At 47.2% G+C, this 22,947-nt stretch overlaps 1 protein-coding gene across 1 annotated transcript; it reads left to right on the forward strand.

Annotated features, from left to right (window-relative positions):
- The first annotated feature begins 4,093 nt into the window (after positions 1-4,093).
- SVOPL (SVOP like) lies at positions 4,094-22,724 on the forward strand. Its single transcript, XM_061371976.1, has 15 exons — positions 4,094-5,019; positions 6,085-6,176; positions 7,151-7,249; positions 7,685-7,756; positions 7,860-7,984; positions 9,486-9,549; positions 10,937-11,062; positions 12,624-12,752; positions 14,426-14,499; positions 15,855-16,057; positions 17,137-17,248; positions 18,051-18,132; positions 19,621-19,710; positions 20,075-20,188; positions 22,264-22,724. The coding sequence occupies exons 1-15, from the start codon at positions 4,941-4,943 to the stop codon at positions 22,273-22,275; spliced, it is 1,473 nt and encodes a 490-aa protein (XP_061227960.1). The 5' UTR covers positions 4,094-4,940; the 3' UTR covers positions 22,276-22,724.
- The last annotated feature ends 223 nt before the right edge of the window (positions 22,725-22,947 follow it).

Consider the following 22,947-nt stretch of genomic DNA (forward strand, 5'->3'; position numbering starts at 1 on the left):
AACTGAGAAGGTGTTTACCTGAAACAGAATATCTGTTCCTTTTAGAGCTTCTTGGTGTTTTGCTTTTTGTCTGAGGTTTACATTTTAAGCAGGAAAAACAAAGTTATCCTGTGAATACTGCAGGTGACAAGATGCTCTGTTGTTTACTGCACTGAGCAGTGATTCAGACATTTGGCTTAATTCTGCATTCTGTTCTCCCTTTCTGTGTGCAACTGAGTTATGCAGCAGAGCCTGTGGCTCACTTGAGCATTCATGAAGATGGCACTTCCCCATTCCACAAGAGGACCAATTCCACTTACCATCAGGGAGCATTCAGATGGAATACTGCTGGGAGGCCAAGTTGTTCCTATACACTTTGAGGAGAGCCCTGGCTTTCATCTGGGTTGTTTTTAAGGCTTCTTTAAAACCCCACAAATGTTCCAAAGAGCTCCATGTTTTTAAAAGGTTTTGCTGCGGAAGATGGAGGGAATTTTGGAGTAGAGCATTGGCAACCCATTCCCCTGCACAGCTACTAAACTGAATGGAACCATGTTTGCTAGCTGGTTCTGTGAATGTGGCCACCAGATGTGGTCAGATCCAGCAGAGACCACTGTTACAGACTAGTAGACCTTGGTACAACACTCACATGTCTTTATCTGAACTTTACCCATTGCTAGAGGAGGTGTGACTTGTAATTACCTGACTGGGAACTCTTTAGTGTGCTCCTCCAGGGTGGACTCGGGAGCAGTACCTAGGCAGGAATGGGTGCTTCTGGATCCAAAGCTCATCCCGTTGCTATGAATGTGGTTTGGGTTTGAAAGCTGGTGACACGAGTTATATTATTTTATAGGAAATTATATAAAAAGCCTCAGTGAATGACCATGTAGGAAGGGAAAGGGGTAACAAAGTCAATCAAACTGGTGTCAGTCACTCACACTCATTCTCTCCTGGAGTTTTTATTCCTTCTCATGAGAGCCATTGCCATGTGTGGCCAGGCGCTCCTGCCAGGACAACTTTAGTGATGTGAAGGATCAGAAAAGCCGGGTATCAGATTCCTGTCCAGTCTTGTAGGTCCTCTGGACTGTTGATGATGAACTGGCTTTTGGACTGAGCTCACATAAACTTCAGGAGTCAACTGTTTCTTGGATCCCAGCCTCTGGCTCCTGCAGCAAATAGTGCTTTCCTCAGTGTTTACCCATATGACGGCTCTTCATCCTGTCTATGGCCAGCATGGAGACCTTTCTTCTCAGCCTCATTCTTTTGTTTCTCCTGGAGCTTTCACACAAGTAGACATTTCCTTTCATGTTTTGCTCTGATCAGTCTTTGCATTTTCCTAACAGGTAACTAAAATATCATAACGTGGTTAAACAAATATAATAGCCATAGTATCTCTTTGTTCAATCCCAGACACCTGGGCCTGAGAGCACATCTCTCCAGCTGAGAATGTCAATGGTATTTTGGTCATTATTATATTTATTGTGTTTATAATATTATATTTGGTCATAATCATCATGCTGTGGGCAATACTGTCTAGTATGAGGTGTCCCTGCCCATGGCAGTGGGGTTGGAACTAGATGATCTTAAGGTCATTCCCAAGCCTAGCCATTCTATGATTCTGTGCTGGGAAGCTGGAAGGCTGAAACATCTGCACCCTCCTGTGATTGCACGCACGTTGTCTGAGTTTTTGCAATGAAAACATAACACTATGTATCTGGCAGCCTGGATCATGCATCTTAGTTCAGCAGATGCCAATAATGGTTGTAGCTGAATATTAGATATTATTAAGAAGAAAATATAAAATAAGGCTGTTAAATAGCATATGTTGGCTCGTAGAAAATGTCTTCTAGATGCTTGGAAGCATGATACTGGGCATGGGAGCTGCACGCTTTGATAAAACTATTGCAGCACTGCTGCCAGATCAATGTAGGTATTTCAAAACAAAAGGATTTGGGAACCCTTATGAAGGAGGGAGAAAAAACATCCCAGTGTCTTTGCTAGCTTTCAGCAATACCAACACTCTTGAGTAGTAAAGGTTGGTATAGATGCTCCTAGTCTGTAGCACAATACCTATCATAGCTCAGATTCATGGGCCAACACAATCTGGAGCACTGAGATTTGCTGCACAGTAAGGTCAGGATCACTGTGGCAGTTTAAGCCATGAATGCTCCCTACAGTTTGGTACTTGGTCAAATTTTGGATGAAGCAGATAAATAGGTCTAATTTTTTTTCGTGGTACTGGCACCTCAATTGACTTTATCTGGCCTAAGAGGGGCTGGTGGCTGCTTATGACTTTGAAGGGGATGGCAAAGGCACTTTACATGGGTGTTTCAGGACCTGCCCCCAAAACCTGTCAGCTGGTGTTGCAATAGGGATGTCTCCCCTCCCTCCACCTCCCTGAGGTCATCCCCAAGCGAAGGGATGGGCAAGCACCATCACCTGTGGTGGGCAGCTCTTGTGGAGGACCTGTAGATTCCAAGGGACCAGCACAGGTCAGCACTGGGAAACCCCACCTGCAGGGTGGAGGCAGGTGAAGAGGGACTTGCCTGTGCCCAGCAAGGAGGAAACCTGACTCCTGGGAGCTGCATCCCAAAACCACAGCACCACCAGCACTCTAAAAAGAAAATAGAGGGGAAAGAAAACAGCCAGAAAAGACAAGATCTGCTCCTTCGTGCCTGAGACACTGCAGAGGTAAGAAAGCTGCACTCAGAAAGAGAAAAAATATTTAATCGAGCCTTGGGTTAATAGTGGGGGTATCTGATCATTTGTATGTCATATGCAGAAAGCTGACTGGCTTTACTGACAGGATTCCCAGCTGGTCTCAATCACAGCATTTGTGATCACATCTATGTGCCCTTTGTGGCCTTGCAGACCTCCGGTGTGGGATCACAGCATCCTTCTGCCAGGTCCCAGCAGCAGTTTCACCGCACTCTTCGTTGCTCCCTTTGGATGCAGAATCACTGTTTTCCCTGCCAGCAGCAGCTTTCTCACTGCTGGTATTTTGGCTCATGTAGTCGGTATTTAGTATTTTCAGTGGGATTTACAAATAGTGACTCCCCAAAGAGGTGTAATAGATATTAACTATTCCCTCAAGGCAAACAGGGCTGCAAAGGTTTGGGATGATCAAACTGTGTGATCCGTAGGAGCAGTTAGGAGGCGTCTGAATCTCTGTCCTTTCAACATAAATGCTCTATCAGAGTGTAGAGTGCTAGGGACTTATCTGAACAGTGGCTTCTTGTCTGCTTATGGATAAGTGAATTTTGCTCCAGCTGCCCCAGTACATGGACAGAGAGGGATCCAGGTGCCTCCACAGATTTCTGGTGTTAGCTGACATGCTAGAAAATGTACCCCACCTGCTCACCCACTGCTATTTGAGAGCAGTATGTGTCTCACGTAGGTGAAATCCACTATCCTGATGCCTCTGAGGGAGTCTTGGTTACTGTGGGGTGTCAGAGGTGTCACTGCACCCTTCTGCTTGAGCACCTGAACCTCATCAGGGGCTCTGTACAGCAATGCCAGGGATTGGGGCTTCTTCCCCTTTTCTGGAAGAGCTGCAGCTGGGGGCAGAATGCAGTTGCAGGTTCCTAACCATAAAGAGACAGAAAAGGAGAAAAGCAGGTTTCCAGACCTGCTTGCAGACCCCTTTGCAATTCAGACACTTAGTAAAGCTTTATCTCTTCTCCCAGGCTCTTGCAAGTATCCTGTTTGGTTGCTCTTGAGCCAGTTCCACTTGGAAATGGTCCCTAACTGGTGGTCAGCTGGTGGCACTGCACGCTGCTGGCAGCGATAGCTGCCTCTGATTACACTGCTGAGAAGCATTTGTAAGCATCCTGCGCATCCTCTTGCGTGTGCTGGACTGTAATGATCTGTAACAGCAAAGTCAGTGAATGTGACCCAACTGACTAATCTGCCAATAGCCCTTAGTGACCTCCTTGTAAATGTACCTCAGTATAATGCTTTTAAGGTTTCCAGCTTGGGAGTGCTCTAACCCTGTGCTTTCTGTGTTTGTGCTGCCCTCTATTTCAGCTGGGATTTTGTATTTTAGATGCTCTTAGTCATTAATTCCCTCAAACTTCACCTTACTGCAGCATCCCCAATCACTGCTGGGGATGGCCAAGTCCAGCGACCATGAAGGAAGGTAATCAAAGGAGAGGGTGTCATCAAACTGAACATGTGTTGAGCACTCAGCAGGAAAGCTTGTGGGTTAAAGCAAGTGGTGTGCTTAATCCCTGCCCTGGGATTAAGATGAGCTTTTCTGACCAGGAAATGTGGCTGTGATCAGGCCAAGAGATCTAGCACTGGAAAACAGAAACATGGGTGGAGGAAGCCAGCTCTCCCCTGTTGCAATCCAGAACACACGGCTGTGTTTCTTGCTGACCTAAGAGGATGGGGATTAGTGCAGTGGGGCGTGAGGCAGAGTATCAGGTTTGCCACCCTGCTCCTTGGCTGTTCCCACTCGCTGGCTCTGCCTCAGTGCTCCCATGAGCGATTACAGAGTGCAGCACCTCTACAGCCCTCTCAACCCCAGCTCCCAAAGGGCAGCAATTTCTGCCTTCAACAGGGGCAGCCTGCTGCCAGTCATGTTATGTCTTGACTCTTAGAGATGCAAAATCTTTTGCCTGCCTCCACATTTCACTCTCCTCTGGCTGGGGAAGGTTAGCAGGCCTCCAGTCTTCCCTAAGGCAATCCCTGGCCAGCTCAATGCAATGAGTATTCTCTGTCAGTTTAACTAACTTACCTTGTACAGTTTCTATGTATTTTTCACAGGACCCACTATGGGATGGGACATGTCCCAGTAGCTGCTTGAAATAAAGTCATGTTTGACCATGTCTTAATGTTTCCACTCCAGCACGGGGAGCTGCTTTGCTGGCTTATTGCTTGGATGGCTTTGTGACTGCCCAGAGGTTTCACAGTTAAATTCCAGCCTTGCCTGACTGTGACGGTGGATCCCAGCAGGAGCTGCGATGGCCACTGCACCAAAAGAGGCAGAAAATACTATTGGTCTGGAGGAAATCTGCATGGAGAGACAAGAACCCCCAAAAGGTGGGTTTGTATTGACAGGACTAGGAATTTGGGTCCTCGTTTAGCTGGGCTAAAGAGAGGGTCCCCAGTCCTGGCACTGTAGCTACCTAAAACCTCTGTACGTGGAAACGCAAGTATCAGCTCTGTACTGCTCTTCTGCCACCACAGCTACCAGGCTGGTGGCTGCTACATAGGGTGGTGGGGAGAACTGGCTGGCTTGGCTTTTCTCAGGCCTCTGCTTTGTGTAAACATTTTATTATGTTGGTAATTCAAGTATTCTTTTAGTTTTAGCAAATAAGTAAATGTATTCTACTTCAAAAGGATTTGTAAGTGAAAAAAAAATTGTAGAAAACCATTACAAAGGCCTGAATTTGCAAAAAAAATAAAGAATTTTGTCTGCTCCATTATATAGATAATGTTGTTGGGTTTGAGATGGCTGAGTTGAGAGATAAATGGCCTGACTGAAAAATTTACACAGCTCTGACTCCCCCTAAATAAGAGCTTAAAAGCATACATATACTGAAAGCTTTCTGCCAGGTCTGTTTATAAAGCCACCACAGCCCTAATCTTGAGATGCTTTTGTTAGCTCCTGAAATGGGGTGGAAAAGTCAGGAATAAAGGCTTAGGAGAGAAAACTGAGCCCAGAGCTCCCAGCTGTGGTTTCTTGTAGGGCTTTGGGACTGGGGCAGACCCTGGCTCACACTGCCCATGCTGGGAGTGGGCCCATACCCCAGGGGTGCAGAGGGAGTGAGCCTTACGGCAGTTGGGGCACGGGAAGGGAATAGACAGAGTCCAAGGCATGGGTTTCCAAAGCATCTGGAGTAATTCAGTACAAGGATGTCCTTCAGGCCCATGCCCCCTTCCCTGCTGGCTGCTGTTTCAGCAACTACCTGATGTGTCCAGCCACCAATGTGCTCAGGGGCCGGTCAATGGACACACCACTAGTAGATGTTTCCAGCCTTTTTTCTGGGGCAGACCCACAGTAACATGGAAAATGTTGGCATTTCATAAGAGGGAGGTACAATTTGGCTGCTGACATGGGATTTATTTTTTTTTTCTCTATCTTCCTTTCCCTTTGATGTTCAGGACAGAAGACGTTTACAGTGGAAGAAGCTGTGGAAACCATTGGATTTGGGAGGTTCCACATTTTGCTTTTCCTGATCATGGGGAGCACTGGGGTAGGTATCTGCAACCATCTGCACTGGCCCGAAAAACACCTTCCTCATTTTCCTTATTATGTGCAGTAACAACCATAAGCACCATATTGCAGCCCATATTTTTCACACATACCTACTCAAGCAGGATTTCTGCTGTTGTCATCTTTGCTCAAAATAGATCTTGGCCACAATTGACATTGCTATTTCAGGGCAAAGCTGAGCAGGGTGGCTTAGAGCACCCTGGCCTGGCCCCTGCCACGGAGCACCGTCCCACCAGGCCGCACTGATGGGGCATGTCTTCAGTAGCACCTGAGGTTTAGGTTCAGCCTCCCAACAACAATTTTCATGCCATCCCGAGGGTACCCAAACCCTGTACACTCTGGCTGCTGTCCTCCTACCCTTGGCTACCCAAAAACCTTCCTAACTGGCAGGGTCTTGCCAGATAGGTCTGATTTGTGACCAGAGGCAAAAGCCTGAGGCCAGGCTGGGGTAAAGAAGCAATGGGGCTACATCCATGATAATCACTGCAGCTGAGATGTAAATGCCTCTAGCTATGTGTAAATGATAGTCTCATTTCTTAACGGAAGCCAGCTGCTGGGGCAAATAGCCAAAGGAGCAATGAAGTTTTTAATAAAAAACAGCTTTAAGAGGTCATCTTTGTACTAGATGCCTGAATTCACAGCTAAGTACCTAACCAAGCAGCTTGGTTTCCAGAGGTAGTTGAAGGTCTTACACTAACACAGATGGGTAAGAGTGCCTTCAGGAAAGGATGAGTCTTTCCAGTCTTCTTAGTTACACAGTGTACCTAGCTACCTGGTTTTCAAGTGCTTATGTCTTTCCAGATCAGGCAGAGGATTCAGACCACTATGGAGGCACCTTGGCTTCACAGGGCTGTTTTGACATGATGGGACTGCCGTGGCTGCAGGCTTGGTAGGATTGTGGGACTTTACCCTGTGGGCTTCCCTTCTTGCTAACTTGCACATTTGTTCCCAAAGGTGGCTGAAGCCATGGAGATCATGCTAATAGCTGTTGTGTCCCCTCACATCCGATGTGAATGGCAGCTTCAAGACTGGCAGGTGGCTTTAGTGACAACGGTGAGTGACTTATGTTCCCTTCATGCAGGTCATCCACCATGTGGTCATTGTCAGGGCACTGCCACGGGCTTTGTAAAGTACATTTCCCAGGGGACCAAATTAATTCCCGGAGTCTCCTCTCAGGGACTAGAACTGTAGAAAAACAGAAAGCGAGCTGATGTGAACACGTATCCATGCCCAGAACTTTCATGTCAAAACAAGCCCCCACTTCCATATTGGAGTCCTTGCCACCCAACCCCCATCTTTGAGGGCTGCAGCAGTGAGTGCCTGCTTGGAGGAAGTCAGCCCCTGATAGCCACCTCGCTCATGGTTCTGGGCACTGCAGTTAATCCTGCTGCTCAGAGAGAGCATTCAACTCACGTGCAGTTCAAAGAGCAGAGCTGACTGGTGCTGCCGGGACTGGGCCTTCCACAGCTGTGCTTCAATTCCCTTTAGATGGTGTTTTTTGGCTACATGGTGTTCAGCATAGTGCTCGGGCTGCTGGCCGACAGATATGGCCGCTGGAAGGTGAGTGTGTGCCACAGGGTGCATGTCTTCTCCTGAGTCCCACAGGAGCCATGCATCCTGTGGAGCCCCTGGTCTGATGACCCTCATTTTTCCCCTTTTGCAGATTCTGCTGCTCTCATTCCTCTGGGGAGCCTATTTCTCCCTGCTGACCTCCTTTGCCCCATCCTACATCTGGTTTGTGTTCCTGCGGGCCATGGTAGGAGGTGGTGTATCGGGCCATGCGCAAGGGTAAGGTTGTGCCTCATGCCTCGTAGTACAGACAGCACCAAGCCAGCCTCTATAGGGAGGTTAATGAAGCCACCCATGGGCCCAGAAGGGCTGAGTTCCTGGGTTTGCAGCAAGAAAGGCTCTTCAGCTCATTTTGGCTGACCCTGGCAGTGCGCCCTCTTTCCCTTGTGCTGAGCCTGATAAGCCATAGCTGTGCTGCGACCTGAGGGACACAGCAGGGAAGGGGCCTCCACTGGGGCTGGAAGTGGAAAAGGAAGCAAATTTCTACATCAGAAAGCGGAGCAAATTCCCACGTCTCCTTAAAACAAAATGCCATTCTGTAATTTCACTGAATCCTAGTTTATCGACCTAAACTGCAGTTCCCAAGGACTCCCAAGCCCTGGAATAGAGGAGGCAGCTGGTTTACATTAAGCCAGTGACAGAAGAATTATTAAACACATATAAAACCAATTAGACAGGTAACAGATGAGCAAAGGCTGCTTCTTCCTAAAGAAGTCACAGCAATTCTGCTTAAGTAGCAAATTCTTCTTGAACTGATGTAAAACGTTTCCACTTAAATGAAACTTTCTGCCCTCTTGGGGTGGGAAGGGGGGCATGCTGAGGGAGAGCAGAAATTCACAGTGTTGGCAACCAATGCACTAGGAGCCCTCGAAAGTAAATGGCTTCTTTCAGCTCTCTCAGGGAAAGCATCTTCCATGGTTCCTCGAACCCTGGTTGCTGCCCAGGGAGAAAAGCCCCAAACCAGTTGTGTTGACCAAAAAGCCCTTTGCCATGGGAAAGACAGGGAGATAGGTGCTGCTGGGAGGGGAAGGCATCCTGCTCTTGGGTCCCACATCCTCTGAGTAACCAGCACTGCCTCCTTCACAAGAGAGTCCCCATTCCCTGGCCATGAAGGCTGCTCATAAGCCTATTGAGGATGGAGGGAAATTGCACAGATTGCACATTTTATAAAACACTTCAACAGCTGAGACACAAGGAGCCAACATGGGTCTTTCCCCACCACTCTCTTTCCAGCCAAGGAAGCACAATTCCCACCTGTGAACTTGAGAGCTGCCTATGACAGCTCCTCCCCCAGGCACTATACAACCATTTGATAAAAAGTGGAACAGGCTGTTTTCTGCAATGAAAAATAATGATTCACTAAAAATTGTCCATGTCTACAAACATGCTCTGCATTTGTGATGACAACTTGGTCACCCCACAGGATCTTCCCCTAGGTTTTCTGATGCACAGACTGAAGTGTTAACCTGCCTGTATCCTACAGCCATCGCGATGGGAAAGGATTCATGGGGTGCATCTCCCTTGCATGTAATTTGGTGCCTGAGTGGAAGGCATACTAAACAGGGATCCATCATCTTGGGGTGCTGCTCAGTGGTGGAAGAGGGACCGTAGTCTGCCTACAGGCAGCAACATCCAGCACTAACTGAGTTGAACTGGTGCTACATTAGTATAGAAGTTCTCATTGTTGCTGTATTTCTGTATTTCCCCCCTTTTTCTCTAGGCTTATCATAAAAACAGAATTTTTGCCCACCAAATACAGAGGATACATGTTGCCCTTATCTCAGGTAAGAGTGAGCACATTACTGTTTCTTCTAGCCCCAAGTCCCAGGAGATCTGTCCCACTGCTGTTTGGAAGCTGGATCTCCAGGACAACAGCCTTTCTCCCAAACTATTCACACTTGTCTGGGTCTGAGCCCCAGAGTGTGGTGTCTGCGTTATTAAAGGCAGCTGCCTGCAGAAAAGAGGCACTAACATCAAGTAACTGGATGCTCCAACCACTGCATGGGAACTTTGAGTGATGGCTGGCACCATGGCTTTAACAGGGCTGATGGGCTGGTAGGCACTAGAGCCAGCAACACTGCCGGCCCCCTCCAGGCCTGAGCTCATCCCCTCCTCTCTTTGGACCACCATTGATAATAAGCAGTTAAAAAGGTGATGCCCAGATGAGGTCCTAATCTGTGCCTCTCCCTGTCCCTGCACATTGGACATTGTGCAGGACAGGGGTAACACAGATTCCCATATTTGGCCCCAGACGTGCTGGGAGGGTTGTGCCCGCTTGCTGGGCAAAGACCACAGCAAGCATGACTTGGGTGGCTGCTTACGCCAGATTTCTGCAATGGGCACTTGCTGCATGTGCAACTGATCTGTGGAGCCCTCATTGAGCACATGACTCCATCTGACTATTGAACCAAAAGTGTTTGTATATGGTCTTGGTGGAAGGGATAATTTGCTTTTCATTACTGCCTGTTTGATCCCAAGGCTTCATTACCAAAGTGTCACTAGAAACACAAGGTTTTATAAAAAGGAACAATGTTTTTTCTCCCCAGAAATTTATTTCTGCTCACAGATTACTCATGAACTTGTTGTGGCTCCTATGTGTTTGTTTGTGCTTTGTGTTGGCTGAACTCCCTTGGGTGGTCCCCTGGAAAGGGATGCGTCTCCTAATGGCAACAAGTGAACTTTGGGGAGGAATGTACTTGCAGATCAGGGGGCCAGATTCTCCATTGGTATAACTTGGCATTGAGTCTCCTGGAGACCCACCAACTTCCAGCAGTGGAAATCTGGCCCACTTTTGCCTTTGGTGCTCATAAATGCTGCATCCCTGCAGAGATTTAGACAAGAGGAAAATTCATGGGCATGAGCATTAGCAGAGCAGTGACTGGAAGGACAAAAGAAGTGGCTTTAAATACAACATAACAGCAAGTGATCTGTTTGCATCTGGAGCTAATTAAGACCATCTTCAGCCATCCCTCCCCAAATACTTGTCTTTCATTCACTCTTTCCTGCAAACCAAGCTGAGCTTCTCATGGATGGCATAGGATGGGTCAGTTTGAACTGCAGTGCTCCCCAGCACAGATCCCCACTTATCCATGGAACCAGACATGAAGGGAAGAAAACAAACAAATTGTTGCCATGTGTGCATGTTTTAACTCCCTCTTTTCCCTTGGAAAGGTGTTTTGGTTGGCAGGATCCATGTTAATCATTGGCCTGGCATCAGTAGTGAACCCAACCATTGGCTGGCGATGGCTGATCAGAATCGCCTCCATCCCCGGCATCCTTCTCATCCTGGTGTTCAAGGTAGGAAAAGCTTCCCTCTCCGCTCCCCGCCACTGACCTGGAATCTCCCCAGGCACCAAGAGGCATTGCCCTGAACCCCCCCAAACCTGGGGATGTCATAGAATAATTTGTGGAGGGGACCTTCAAAAGTCACCAGGTTCAACCCCCCCCTGCAATGAGCAGGGATGTCTTCAACTAGATCAGGTTGCTCAGAAGCACATCCAGCCTGGCCTTCAGTGTCTCCAGGGATGGTGCATCCAACACCTCTCTGGGAAATCTACTCCAGTATTTTACCACCCTTACTGTGTCATCCTTTCACCACTTCAGCCTTCTTACCTGGGGGGGGTTTGGGAAGGTCCTGATGGCCTGGGGAGGCTGCAGATCAGATGCTGAGGAGATGTCACCCTATGGGAGATGGCTTGGCTTTGCTGCCCTCCTGTAGCCCTCCAGCACCTCAGGCTCCAGTGCCCATAATGCCAGTGGTACCCAAGGACCACGGTGATGGGCACCATTGAGAGGAAGACAGGCTAGGAAGGGTATCAGAATCACAATACCTTCAGTGTAGTGCTGATCCCTTCAGTCTTTACATGTGTTTGTGCTGGTGAATGAAACCTCAGTAAAGTGTTCACAGAGCAAATGGGTGTCTGGGTCAACTGCAGCTTCCCCAGGTTTACTCAAGCTTCAGAAATATCAGCCTCAGATATGGGGAGAGTCTTATTTGTGGGGAGTGGTGTGGAAAATCCCTGCTTACAGTGCTCATGGGTGCTGCAGCTGCTGCTGGTGCAAGCTGTGCAGATGAGAAAGCCCGTCCTGCAGCTGAACAATAGACAAGTCCACCTGGGGTGCTACCTGGGCAGTCAAATGGAAGGTCATTGTAAATGTCCACTTATATAACTTTGATGTTTGATATTCCTGATATTTTGCCATTAAAAGAAAAAGAAAAAAAGAGGGTACGAAAAGTTTTTAGTCTAGAAGGAAAAAAAACGACACAGTCAGCATACATGCCTTTAGAAGAGAAGGAATCTTTAGCTCCCATTTCAGTGATACAGATGTAATTGTTTATAATTTAATAGAAACATCATTTAATGAAAAGGTATCTTATTTTGGAAAGACCATAGGTGTGGGTGAATGCTGCGAATGGTAGTGATGAGTTTGTTCCTAAATTTCATCCATGTCTTCCTTTTTTTTAATGGCCTTGCTCTGTCTTCAAAGACTTTTGTTTAAGTAAGTGATAAGTGCCTCATCGTGTTTTAGAATTACAATTAATAAGGGTTGTCTTTGTTAAATCTGTGTGTTTGGCTTCCACCTCTTATAAGTGCCTTCCACAGTCAGCTCAGTAGCAGATCCCTAGGAAATGGACCAAGAAATGGGTTTGTTGGGCAGGGTGAGCTGCCCACCATGAGGTACGGGGAGCTGGGACATGCAGGGATGCACCAGAGCGTGGCTGGGGAAGAGCACAAGCAAAAGGCTGCTCCAGCTGAGGTGGTGCCTGGCCAGGCTCCTGGGCATGGCGGGAAGCTGTGAGGAGGGTTGTGTAGACAGAGAAGTGCAGAAAGGCTTTCTGATGCTGCTCTGCTTTCAGTTCATCCCGGAGTCGGCACGGTACAACATATCCGTGGGCAATGTGACGGCTGCTTTGGCCACGCTGCAGAGGATAGCCAAGATGAATGGGGCAGCAATGCCCGAGGGGGTGCTGAGGGAGCCTGCCAAGGTAAGCTGAGCCATTGCACTGCTTTGGCCCTCTGTCCAGGGCTTCTGGGATCTGAGGATCGGGAAGGGAGCGGGATGGCCAAGCACATCTCACTCTGCCTCTTTTCCCCTCCTTGCCTGGTTTGGTTCCAAACAGCTATTGAATGTGATGATGAAGATGTCATTTTTCTTTTGGAGAGACAGCAGTTTTGGCCCTCAAACTGGAATTGAGTTTTCTGGGCTTTTTTGCATTCTCTGTGTTCACTCAGAAAAATATTGTGCTGAGAAAAGATCTGCTTCCTTTACTACACAGAGGGCTCTTGACAAAGTATGTTCTCCCTTACTGTCCATCCCTCAAGGTTGTCCCCTGTGCCATGAGACCTGGGACCTGCCCCTTGGGGTCCCTCCCAGGACTGGTACTGCTCAGGGTCCCAGCCATGAGGTCAACCCATGTCTCTCAGAGGCTTCTCCCAGCCCCTGGCTGGGCTTATCCACTGGGTCCCAGCACCCAGGTCCCTGAATGTGGAGTCACGGACCAGCAGAAGAGGGTCAAAGCAGGAGAGGCCATTTCACAGCTACCACTGTTTCCACCTGTAAGCAGCTGAGCACTCAGGAGTTGATTACTGCTGGAACAAAATGCCCATAAGCATGTGTGGGTGTTGCAGGCAGAACAGGACAGGAGCTGGCTACCAGAATTTCCCCCCCAAGGCGGTTCTCCCTTACCCCCAGTCTAAGCAGTGCTGACTCCGGGGTGTGAAGACTTATTCATGTGACTCCTTTGATCCCCAGGAGATGAAGATTGGACAAACCTATTGTCCAGGGCCTCAAAATTGTTATCCAGCTCTTTTTAACTAAGTCCCTTTCCTGGACCTCTTTGCTGCTTATTCAATCCCACAGGCACCAAGCATTGTCCTTAGCAATTCATGCAAGATGCTGCTATTGTATTGGAATTAATTAGGATTAAAGCTTCCCTGTAGTTTAATTGAATTTATGTAATGGACCCGCCTTGGCTGTGGGAAGGGGTTTTGTTCGCTGTGCTCCCTCTCAGCCTTAACCAATGATGAGGAAAATAAAGGCCACCCAAAACACCCCTGGGAACTCTTGTCCCCTTGGCTGTGGGATGCTGGGGCAGCTGCCAGCTCCTGGGGAGCAGCAGGGCAGGCAGGGCCCTGCAGTGCCTGCTTGTGTCTCTGCTCACTGGCATTTCAAGCCTGCCAGCAAGATGTATGTGGCCACAGACTTGCTCCACGTGCAGAGCAGGGGACGCTGGGACCCTTTCCTCAGCACATGGGGCAACAGGAGCTGCCAGCATCAACTGGGGCACCCTCTAGCACCATGATGGTCATGCTGGGGCCAGGCTGCTGAGAGCTGGGGGAGTTCTGTGGGTGCCAGGGGTGCTCAGGGTGTTCTCCTCCTCTCCATCCTTTGCAGCTCATCCTCCTGTGGCCATCCTTTGGGAAGAGGGGCTTTCCTCTCCGAAGGGCTGATGGGGTGCTGTGAGTCCATCTGTCTGTGCACCAGAAGCTTGGGGTGAGGGTAGGGAGACCCTGGGGTGCCTGCTGCTCTCGCAGAACACTCACCCTGTATAAAAGATGCCTTTTAAAAAACTTCTTATAATATATAATATTTCATGATATGTATTTCATAGTATGTAATTCATAATATATCATTATATTTCTCTCAAATGATTTGCAGGAAAGGAGAGGAAGATTCAAGGACCTCATCCACCCCAAATACCTCAGAACCACTTTGCAGATATGGATCATATGGTAAAGAAAGTCTTTTTTCTTTTTCTTCCTTTTTTTTGTTTGGTTATCAGCACATTCTCTCAGCTGAATGTGTGCAGGGAGCAGAAGCCTCCCCATGACTCTGCCATTACAGGGCACCACTTCTGCCTTAGGAGGCAGCTGTAGATCCTTGTCAGCTGGAGGATGAGTATGTGTGCATGGCTCCTGGTCTCAGACACCCTGTGTTAGTCACTGTTAACGTAAGCAGAAGGCTGGACATCCAGGATGGTGCAGGGTGCTGTGAGCCCTTCCTCAGGACAGGGCAGCTCAGGGGAGGTGGGGTGGGAGCCATAGGAGAAAGGCAGCAGTGTGCACCCACTGTGTGCCCGTGGCTCTGGTTCCCTTCTTGGTGTGAACATGTTCCTCCCAAGAGGAGGACAAATGCACCACCTTCTGGGCCAGCCAATACACCAGTCCTACAGGGCTTCAGCAGAAACACATGGACTGTTACCCAGCTGGGGAAAATTAAGATTGAAGAGGGATGCATTTCATATGCAGTGTTCCCCGCAGCTGTATGCAAGGGTCATATATGTTTCATTGACTTTGCTGTCTGGAATGGAAATGTATAAATAATGAGTCCATGGGAACTCGTTGACCCAAACTGTTGCTAAGTCAGGCCTTGAATTTTTCATGTTCTCTCACCCTCCACTTGTATGTTATGAAATAATCCTTCTTTTTGTTTGCTAATCCTCCTTTCTTTCCTGGTTGCTAGCATGTTCTCAGGTTTGCATTCCCACCCCCTGTGTTCCCTAAGCATCCTTCGCCTCCCAAGGCAGCTCGTCTCCTAGCCCAGATTCTGCTGCTCATTTCTGGAACTGCTGGGGGAGGGGGTTAAAGAAGAGTGAAAATTACTTCTTGGCCTGCTTGTGCTTAGGCGTGTGCTGAATTACTTGATAATGACACAGCCAGGCTGCCGTCACCAACGCTGTGCTCTTGACAGCCAGCCAGGGTGCAATGTGAGCCTCCCCAGCCACTTAATGAAAGCTCCTTTCAAAATCCCTGGGCAGGAAAGAGAAGCACAGCAAAACCCTGGACAATTGCTCCGTGTGAGCTGCAGCACCAGGGCCTGATGTTGAGACTCCCGGGATTCCCAGGGAGGGGTGGTTTGGCAACTTCTCTACTCGCAGCCCTGCATGAGGAAAGGGACCGCAGGGGCAAGCTCTGCCCTGGTCACCTGCTGCAGAGCAAGGTGCAGCACTAATGGGCAAGCAAAGGGAGTGTGGTGGGTTGACCCTGGCTGGGCACACCAGAACAGGGCACCAAAACCTGCTGCATTTCATTCCCCTCACCTTCCCCATGGTTGCTGCCGCTCACCGCAGCATTCCTTCCCCACCCAGGCTTGGCATAGCTTTTGCTTACTACGGCGTCATCTTGGCCAGCGCCGAGTTACTGGAGCGGGACCTCGTCTGTGCCTCCGCAGCCCCACCGGTGCAGGACTCCGGCGATGACTCTGAGGAGAGCCGCAGCCCCTGCCACTGCCGCCTGCTTGGGCCCGCTGCCTACCAAACCATGATCATCAGCACTGCTGGAGAGATCGCATGTAACCTGCTCTCCTCTCCCCTCCCCTCCCTGCCAGCTCCTTCTTACAGCCAGCCAGCACTCACTGCAGCGCGCGTAGCTGTGTGTGCACTTACTGACGGGCCAGGTGTCGCAATGCCCTCCGCATTGCTGGCAACTGGCCCTTCAAACAAAGGTCCAGGACACAGGCCATGAGCTGGTGGCAAGGGGGAAGAGAGGCCATTCCTCCCTCCGCAAGCAGTTCAGCTGCTAGTGACAGCACAGGTCCTTCCAACAGCAAAGACCTCCTTAGCAGTTAGTATGTACTGACAGCCTTGGTTAAAATTGCTCCCAGCTTACAAGAACTGAGCCCAGCTTCCCAAATTCCCAGTCATAAACAAGCAAGGATTGCACATAGTAGGATTGATGTAAACAAATGCATCACACGTGTGTCCTGCCTTCCAAGAGATGGTGGCCTCAGGAGCAGGTCCTGTGCTGAGCACTACAGTAAAGGACAGCTAAACTCCCAGCAAACCAAAATGCTTCCTGGTGCAGCCTTCCTGGAAGTGCTGGGGGATGGCAGGACATCCCAAAGGCACCCTTGAAAGATCCTGGCACTGTGTGTGTCTAGTACTGCAACATGCCTGGGGCATCCACGTTTTCCCTGGCTCATGTCTCAGCAGCTGAGTTACAGCGTGAGCAGGTGTCGGATGCTGCAGGTACAGTCAGGCTAGGACCACTCCAGTGATGCACTCAGGTGCCTGTCTGGCCCCCAGCTCACGGTGGTCACACTCTGGGCCTGTTTTTGGCTTGCCAGTGGCCACCAGGAACAAAATCACCCAGGGCTGTGGTGCTCACCCAATGGATGCCTTCAGAGGAGGGAAATGTTGGAGAAGCAGAGACTCCATCCTCTGAGGGGAAGGACAGAGAAAGAGGAGTATGGGAGCAAATTACAGGGTTGGGGTACAGGAAGAGGATTACAGGGTTTATGCATTTTACAGAGCGTTTGGTAGGCAGTGGGAAAGCAAAGGGGTATTTTGAGGCACACTGTACAAGGTTTATCAAGACACAGAAAATCATCGCAGTGAGGTCTAAAATGTTAGTTTTCCTTTTTATCTGCAGTAAATCCTTTGAACATTCTTGGCATCAATTTCCTCGGAAGACGACTGAGCCTGAGTGTCACCATGGGATGTACTGCCCTATTCTTTCTTCTCCTTAATATCTGCACCTCCAGGTAGCCTGGATCAGCATGAGAGTCTTTTTTGGGGGGCTTGCAGTCCTGGGCAGAGGGCAGTACCTGTGGTAGTCTTGGGTCACTGGTTGGTCAGGACAGTAATTCCTGTACATCTGCAAAAACCCCACTGACTGGATCCCTCTCCTTCCTGGGAAAGCTGCAGCAGGACATGCTGTGGTGCAGCAGTGTGCAGGGGGGTCACTTGTATTATTGAGCCCACATGGCTTCCCCCAAGCATACAATAAGTTGTTTTCTACTAAATTCTCATAAAAATGATGTGAACAACATCCTCCAGAAAGTAGTCATATTTTTCCATTTGCTTTTTCCTTTCCCTTTTTTTGGCAATGCTGGATCTATTTCCTCAGTTTTATAATCAGGCACTTCACTGGGGGAAATCTAGCAACAGCCAGGATGGACAAGGCTTTGACCAATCTGGTCTAGTGGAAGGTACGCCCTTGGCAGGGGGTTGGAACTGGAAGAGCTTCAAGGTCTCTTCCAACCCCAACCCTTCTGTGATTTTATGTAATGCTGAAGGTACCAGCTGAGACACTATGGTCCTCTTCAGATGATTCCCTCCAGGGTCTAACCCTTGCCTAAAGGAAACCGTAGGAGCAGTAGCCCATTGTCAAATGTGCCATGCCCATGGACAAAAGAAAGTTTATTCTTGTCAGCAATCAACTTCTCCTTATGCTTTTCCTCGTATTAAGCTGTAAAAGCCTTAGCACAGTGCATATGCCAGGTTGCATCGCTGCTGATCCCCATTCAGTGCCTAACTCTTTGCTCCAGATAACTTTCTCTCCAGTGCAGGCATGACTGGGTTTCTCTTCATGCTACGTGCCTTGGTTTCAGCCAACTTCAACACCATCTACATTTACACAGCTGAGGTGGGTGCTCCTGAAACTACGGTACACTACTCTGTTGTATGAAAGACTATTTGCCTATACCCAGGAATGTTGCCAGATTTATTGACTAGGTAGAGTCACCTTCCTTGTACTAAGGATCTCTGACTGATTTCATATGCAAGATCAGAGGAGGAATCAGAAAACTAGTTGAAGATGATAAGAGGAGGTGGAAGAGGAATGCCCTACTGAGGCATCTGTTGGTCAGCAACTAGAAAAAGTTATTTTTGAAGATGTTGTATACCACCATCTTCCAAACCCCACAATCTTTCCCCTGCAACGTTAGAAAATAAGCTACCACTTAAAAATACCCTTTTCCAGAACCTAAGGAGCAGTATGAGGTTATATATACAATTTTTGTTCACTTAGTGCAAATTGCTGTGTTCCATCTGCAAAGTTTCAATCCTTCTGCGAGCTTGTCCTTTGCATAAGCTCAGAGCTATTAGTTCTGTGGGTGAAGTATGCACTGAGGATTGTTGTTCTTTACGCAGCTGAGTGGAGTTAAATGGTTTGCCGTGCAGATTTTGACTCAAATGATAAAAGGCAAGCAGGAGTAGCTGCCTGTGTTGGCCAGATACTTCTTTTAATAGTACACTGTTTTGTTTAAGCTTCCACTGGGCTCGAATAAAGACCAACATTTTGATAGTCCTGAATTGCATGCTGTTGATGTAAAGACCATTGCTGCCATGGCCATATCATAAGCTAATACTACTCAGAATTCACTCAGTGATCAAAACCAAACTCAGAACTCCCATTTCTGGCTACATGCCTGGACTCAACTTACTTCCATTGGCTTGGCCTAGTCAAGTAATTTTACAAAGGCTTGCATGAGTATACTTGCTAAAATCTATCAATAGCAGGACTTTAGCTGGACTTACTTAAGTAAAACAAAATATATGCTTAAGTGTTTTACTGGCAGGGGGGTTGGAACTTGATGAACTTAAAGTCCTTTCCAACCCTAACTATTCTATGATTCTAAGATGTGAAAAAGAAAATACCAAAGCACATTCTTTTAAGCCTGGAAGTTTCTTACTGGCATCTGTTTTAATTTTTCCTCCTTCTAAACAAAAGTGCTGCTGATACAAATTCAAAGACTGCAGACAGTATCCTTTCTGCTTTCCAGATACAGAGCCTGGCAATATAAATTGAGTTCTTCCTTTAGCATCCAGCCTAATCTCTATAACTTCAGTGTAGGCTGCCCAGCACAGCTGGGAAAAAGGTGGTAGTAGTGGCAAGCAAAGAGCAGAGGAATTGCATCCAACTTCGATTGACTTGCCCTACAGCTTTCCCTAGGGCAGAAAATGGCAGATTTTTAATGGCACAAATGAGACCAAAAGGAGTTTTTGTTTCTTTTCATATATTATCCCACCAGGTGCCCTTATTAAGAGGAAAAGAAATTAAAAAGTAAAAATAAGGACACATATCACAGATCATTGTTGCACTAAAATCCGATTTCCTTCTGCCCTGTTTTAGGTTTATCCCACGACAATGCGGGCCCTGGGGATGGGAACAAGTGGGTCACTGTGCCGTGTTGGAGCTATGGTGGCCCCCTTTATATCGCAAGTAAGAGCACACTTGGTAATGTTGGTAAACATAGTGCCAACCACTGCTATCAAATATACAAAGAGATGTCCCTGAAGTTTACACACACACACACAGAGAAAAGGTGGATGCAATCAGTTCTCTGCTCCCAACTCTGCAGAGTACTTACGAAGTCTTTGCCAGATGTAGCTCTGCATAAATCTCATCCCAGAGCTTAGCTTGCTAGTATCTATTACTTTCTGAAAGCACTTAAGGATTCACAAGACTTTGTTTTCCCTTTCGTCACATCTTTCAGGTGCTTCCAAACCTTTGCCCACTCTTTTAATTCCTACCCGCTAGCCCCCCATACCACTGAGCTGATGTTTGAACTGGTTTTTGCCTGCAGGTTCTTATAAATGCTTCTTTCCTTGGGGCCCTGTGTCTTTTCTCATCTGTGTGCATCGTCTGTGCAATCTCTGCGTTCACACTGCCCATCGAGACCAAAGGCAGGGCACTGCAGGTTTGTATTACCACTCCAGGAGCTCCTGCTAAATGCCATTCTGAATGCTCTTTAGAAACTAGTAGATTATGATTCAGCTGGAATCCAAACCAAACTCTCCTGAGGATTAATAAGGCAAAGAAAGGCCTGACTGGCAAGCACAGACCGTGCTGTGGCAGCAGCTTAAAGCACTGTCACCCCATTTGCCTAAAGCTCATTTCTCATAAAGGAGCAAACCAGCACGCTGCCCCTAGTTCCAGCAACCTCATGCAAGTGTGTTAGCTTCAACTAGTGCAAGCCTCTCTTTGCTAGTACCTTTCCAGCCCTGACTTGAACTTGCTGCTTCACAGGCACATATTCTGGGCTGCTGGTAATGCAGGAAGAAAGGACAGCAGACATATAACACCTTCAACTACTAAAGCCATTTCTTTGCAAATTCAAGTCAAAACACCCACATGTATCAGTATGTTAGCCAAGCCCTTGTTGCTAGTGTTTCCTATAGAACACTCAGTCAAAACACTAAACACAAAGATTATGGGGGAAGTTTAAATTCAGCCAGCCTCCCTTGCACAGGTTTCATTAGTTTAATTACAGGAGGTGGTGAGCAGTTGTGTGATTCTAGTCAATTCAGCTACACCAGCATGGACATTTTTGCATCATGCAGGCAGCATGCCCCCACCACACTGCCTGTTATTCTGCAGTCTTACCTGTACAAACCAGAAGACCATGGGCTAAATAATCCACGTTCTTCAGTGGCTTAGAGCAAAACAGATGTTTGAACAAACTGTTTTATGTGGGCTTTAGCACTACACTTTTGAAAAGCCAGACATACACACTTATTACATATATGCACATACTTAACTTCACTGGGCCTTATCTAAGGTTTTCTCACTGGGACCTTAGGGCTTTCAGAAAAACAACATATTAATCATTGCCTGCTTCTTTAAATGGTTATCTTTTAGAAATGCTTGACTTCTATGTTTTTATGCCATTTAAAATATCTGTATGATACTCTGTAAAATATATGGGGGGGGGGGGGGAATAAAAATAAAAGGTTAAGTAAGGAAGTGGACAAAGCAACTTAATCTTCCCTTGTGGGTGAAATTCAACCACATGCACAGCGGCCAGAGAGCCACTTAAGCTTTCAAATGGTTGGATTTACAATAATTACTAAGCAAAACACTTCATTAAAACTGCTTTAGACATTGAAGGAAAGCTTTGATTGACTACAGTTGAATTAACTTTGGCTAAGAGTGGTCAAGATAAATGGGAGTGCAATGATTCCTTAACAGGAACCCCCCTTTTCCTGCAGACTTTGCTCAATAGCATTATTCTTCTCCTTGCTACAAATCAGAGTTACAAGCTCCAGCTGCTGGCCTTTACATGCACAAGTCGAAAGGATGGGATAATAAAAACCTGCAGAATTAGTTGTGTACTCTGGGAAGTTGCCCTTAGATCTAAAGTTGAACTTGCTAGCTCTCATCTCATGGTCATTTCAGAGATTACGTTTTGTGTACGTAGTCCCTCAGGGATTGCTGAATCATGACTACTGAACATACTGTCCAAAGGCCTCACACAACAGTCATCCAACCCATACAAGAATTCAAACACATAATGTAAAAGCTCTGTTAACATGGAAGAAGTTCTTCCCTGTGAGGGTGGTGAAGCACTGCCACAGGTTGCCCAGAGAAGCTGTGGCTGCCTCATCCCTGGTAATGTGCAAGGACAGGTTGGATGGGGCTTGGAAGAACCTGGTCTATTGGAAGGTGTCCCTTGGAACTGGATGATCTTAAGGTCCTTTCCAAACCAAACCATTCTATGTTAATATTTAGACCTAAGGCTTCAGACAATAGATGTGTTCCTTCATTTAGAGCTATTTTAAACAACAAAATAAAAATTCTGTAAGTAACTTTGTGAAATCTAGAAAATGCTATTTAAAAAGCATATTTACTCATCAGTCCTCTCTCAAAGCACTCAAGGGGCAACAGCATTTGGGCAGATCCAAATGCACATTATTTTGCCCTGCATTCATATTTCTGTTGGTTTTCATGTGCATTTTATTAATTTTATGTTTTTCTTTTCTTTCCCCTTTTTAGCAAGTAAAATGAAAGCGAGTGTTTGATGTTGGATTAGGTTGGAAAGAAAAATAAACCTTTGGAATCTGTCATTTCCTGGCAGCTGCATTTGATGTTGATTATTTCTCCATACTACTTCCATTATTAAAAATGGCAAGCGAACAGTGCAAGAGCTATGAATTGTATAGACAAATGGCAAATTTCTCAAGGGCAATCCCCTTCTTAAGATTCAATAAACAGACGCTTTCTACCTGTCCCGTGAAGTGAAATGAAGACTCTTTACTACCAGTACTATTAGTAGTCACATTACACACACACACACCCCTCAAGCAAAAAAAAAACCAAACCCAACCCCAAACCAACCAACCAAACCACCCCCCAAAAAAAGGAAAACAATCACCATTCAGTGGACTGAGGCAAAGGGGGAAAAAATACATTAAAGTAGATGCAGTCTTTGCCATAGCAGCTTGAAAGAACGTAGTACTTTAAAAATAAAATTGCCTTCCTCAACTATTTGTGCCTATAGCACCTGTGTTAAAGTAGCTAAATTTAACGTCTCAAAAACCTCACTGCAGAGACAATTTCTGAGGATTCGTAGGGTGACATTCAAGAGCACAAAATGAAGGTTGAGTCAGATTTTTCCAGTGGATTAAACAAGACAGTTTCAAACAGTTTACAGCAGACAGATAAGCAACTGTACTGCAG

This window comes from Neopsephotus bourkii, unplaced genomic scaffold (assembly GCF_033783945.1).
Source record: "Neopsephotus bourkii isolate Nb327-2 ecotype Australia unplaced genomic scaffold, CSIRO-AGI_Nbou_v1 NB_1589, whole genome shotgun sequence".
NCBI classification, from domain to species: Eukaryota; Metazoa; Chordata; class Aves; order Psittaciformes; family Psittacidae; genus Neopsephotus; species Neopsephotus bourkii.

Excerpts from the sequence above, each read along its gene's own strand:
- SVOPL (XM_061371976.1), top strand. The coding sequence starts at position 4,941 with ATGGCCACTGCACCAAAAGAGGCAGAAAATACTATTGGTCTGGAGGAA. Across the intron at positions 7,250-7,684 it reads AGGTGGCTTTAGTGACAACG|ATGGTGTTTTTTGGCTACAT; the intron begins GTGAGTGACTTA and ends AATTCCCTTTAG. Across the intron at positions 18,133-19,620 it reads TCTACATTTACACAGCTGAG|GTTTATCCCACGACAATGCG; the intron begins GTGGGTGCTCCT and ends GCCCTGTTTTAG.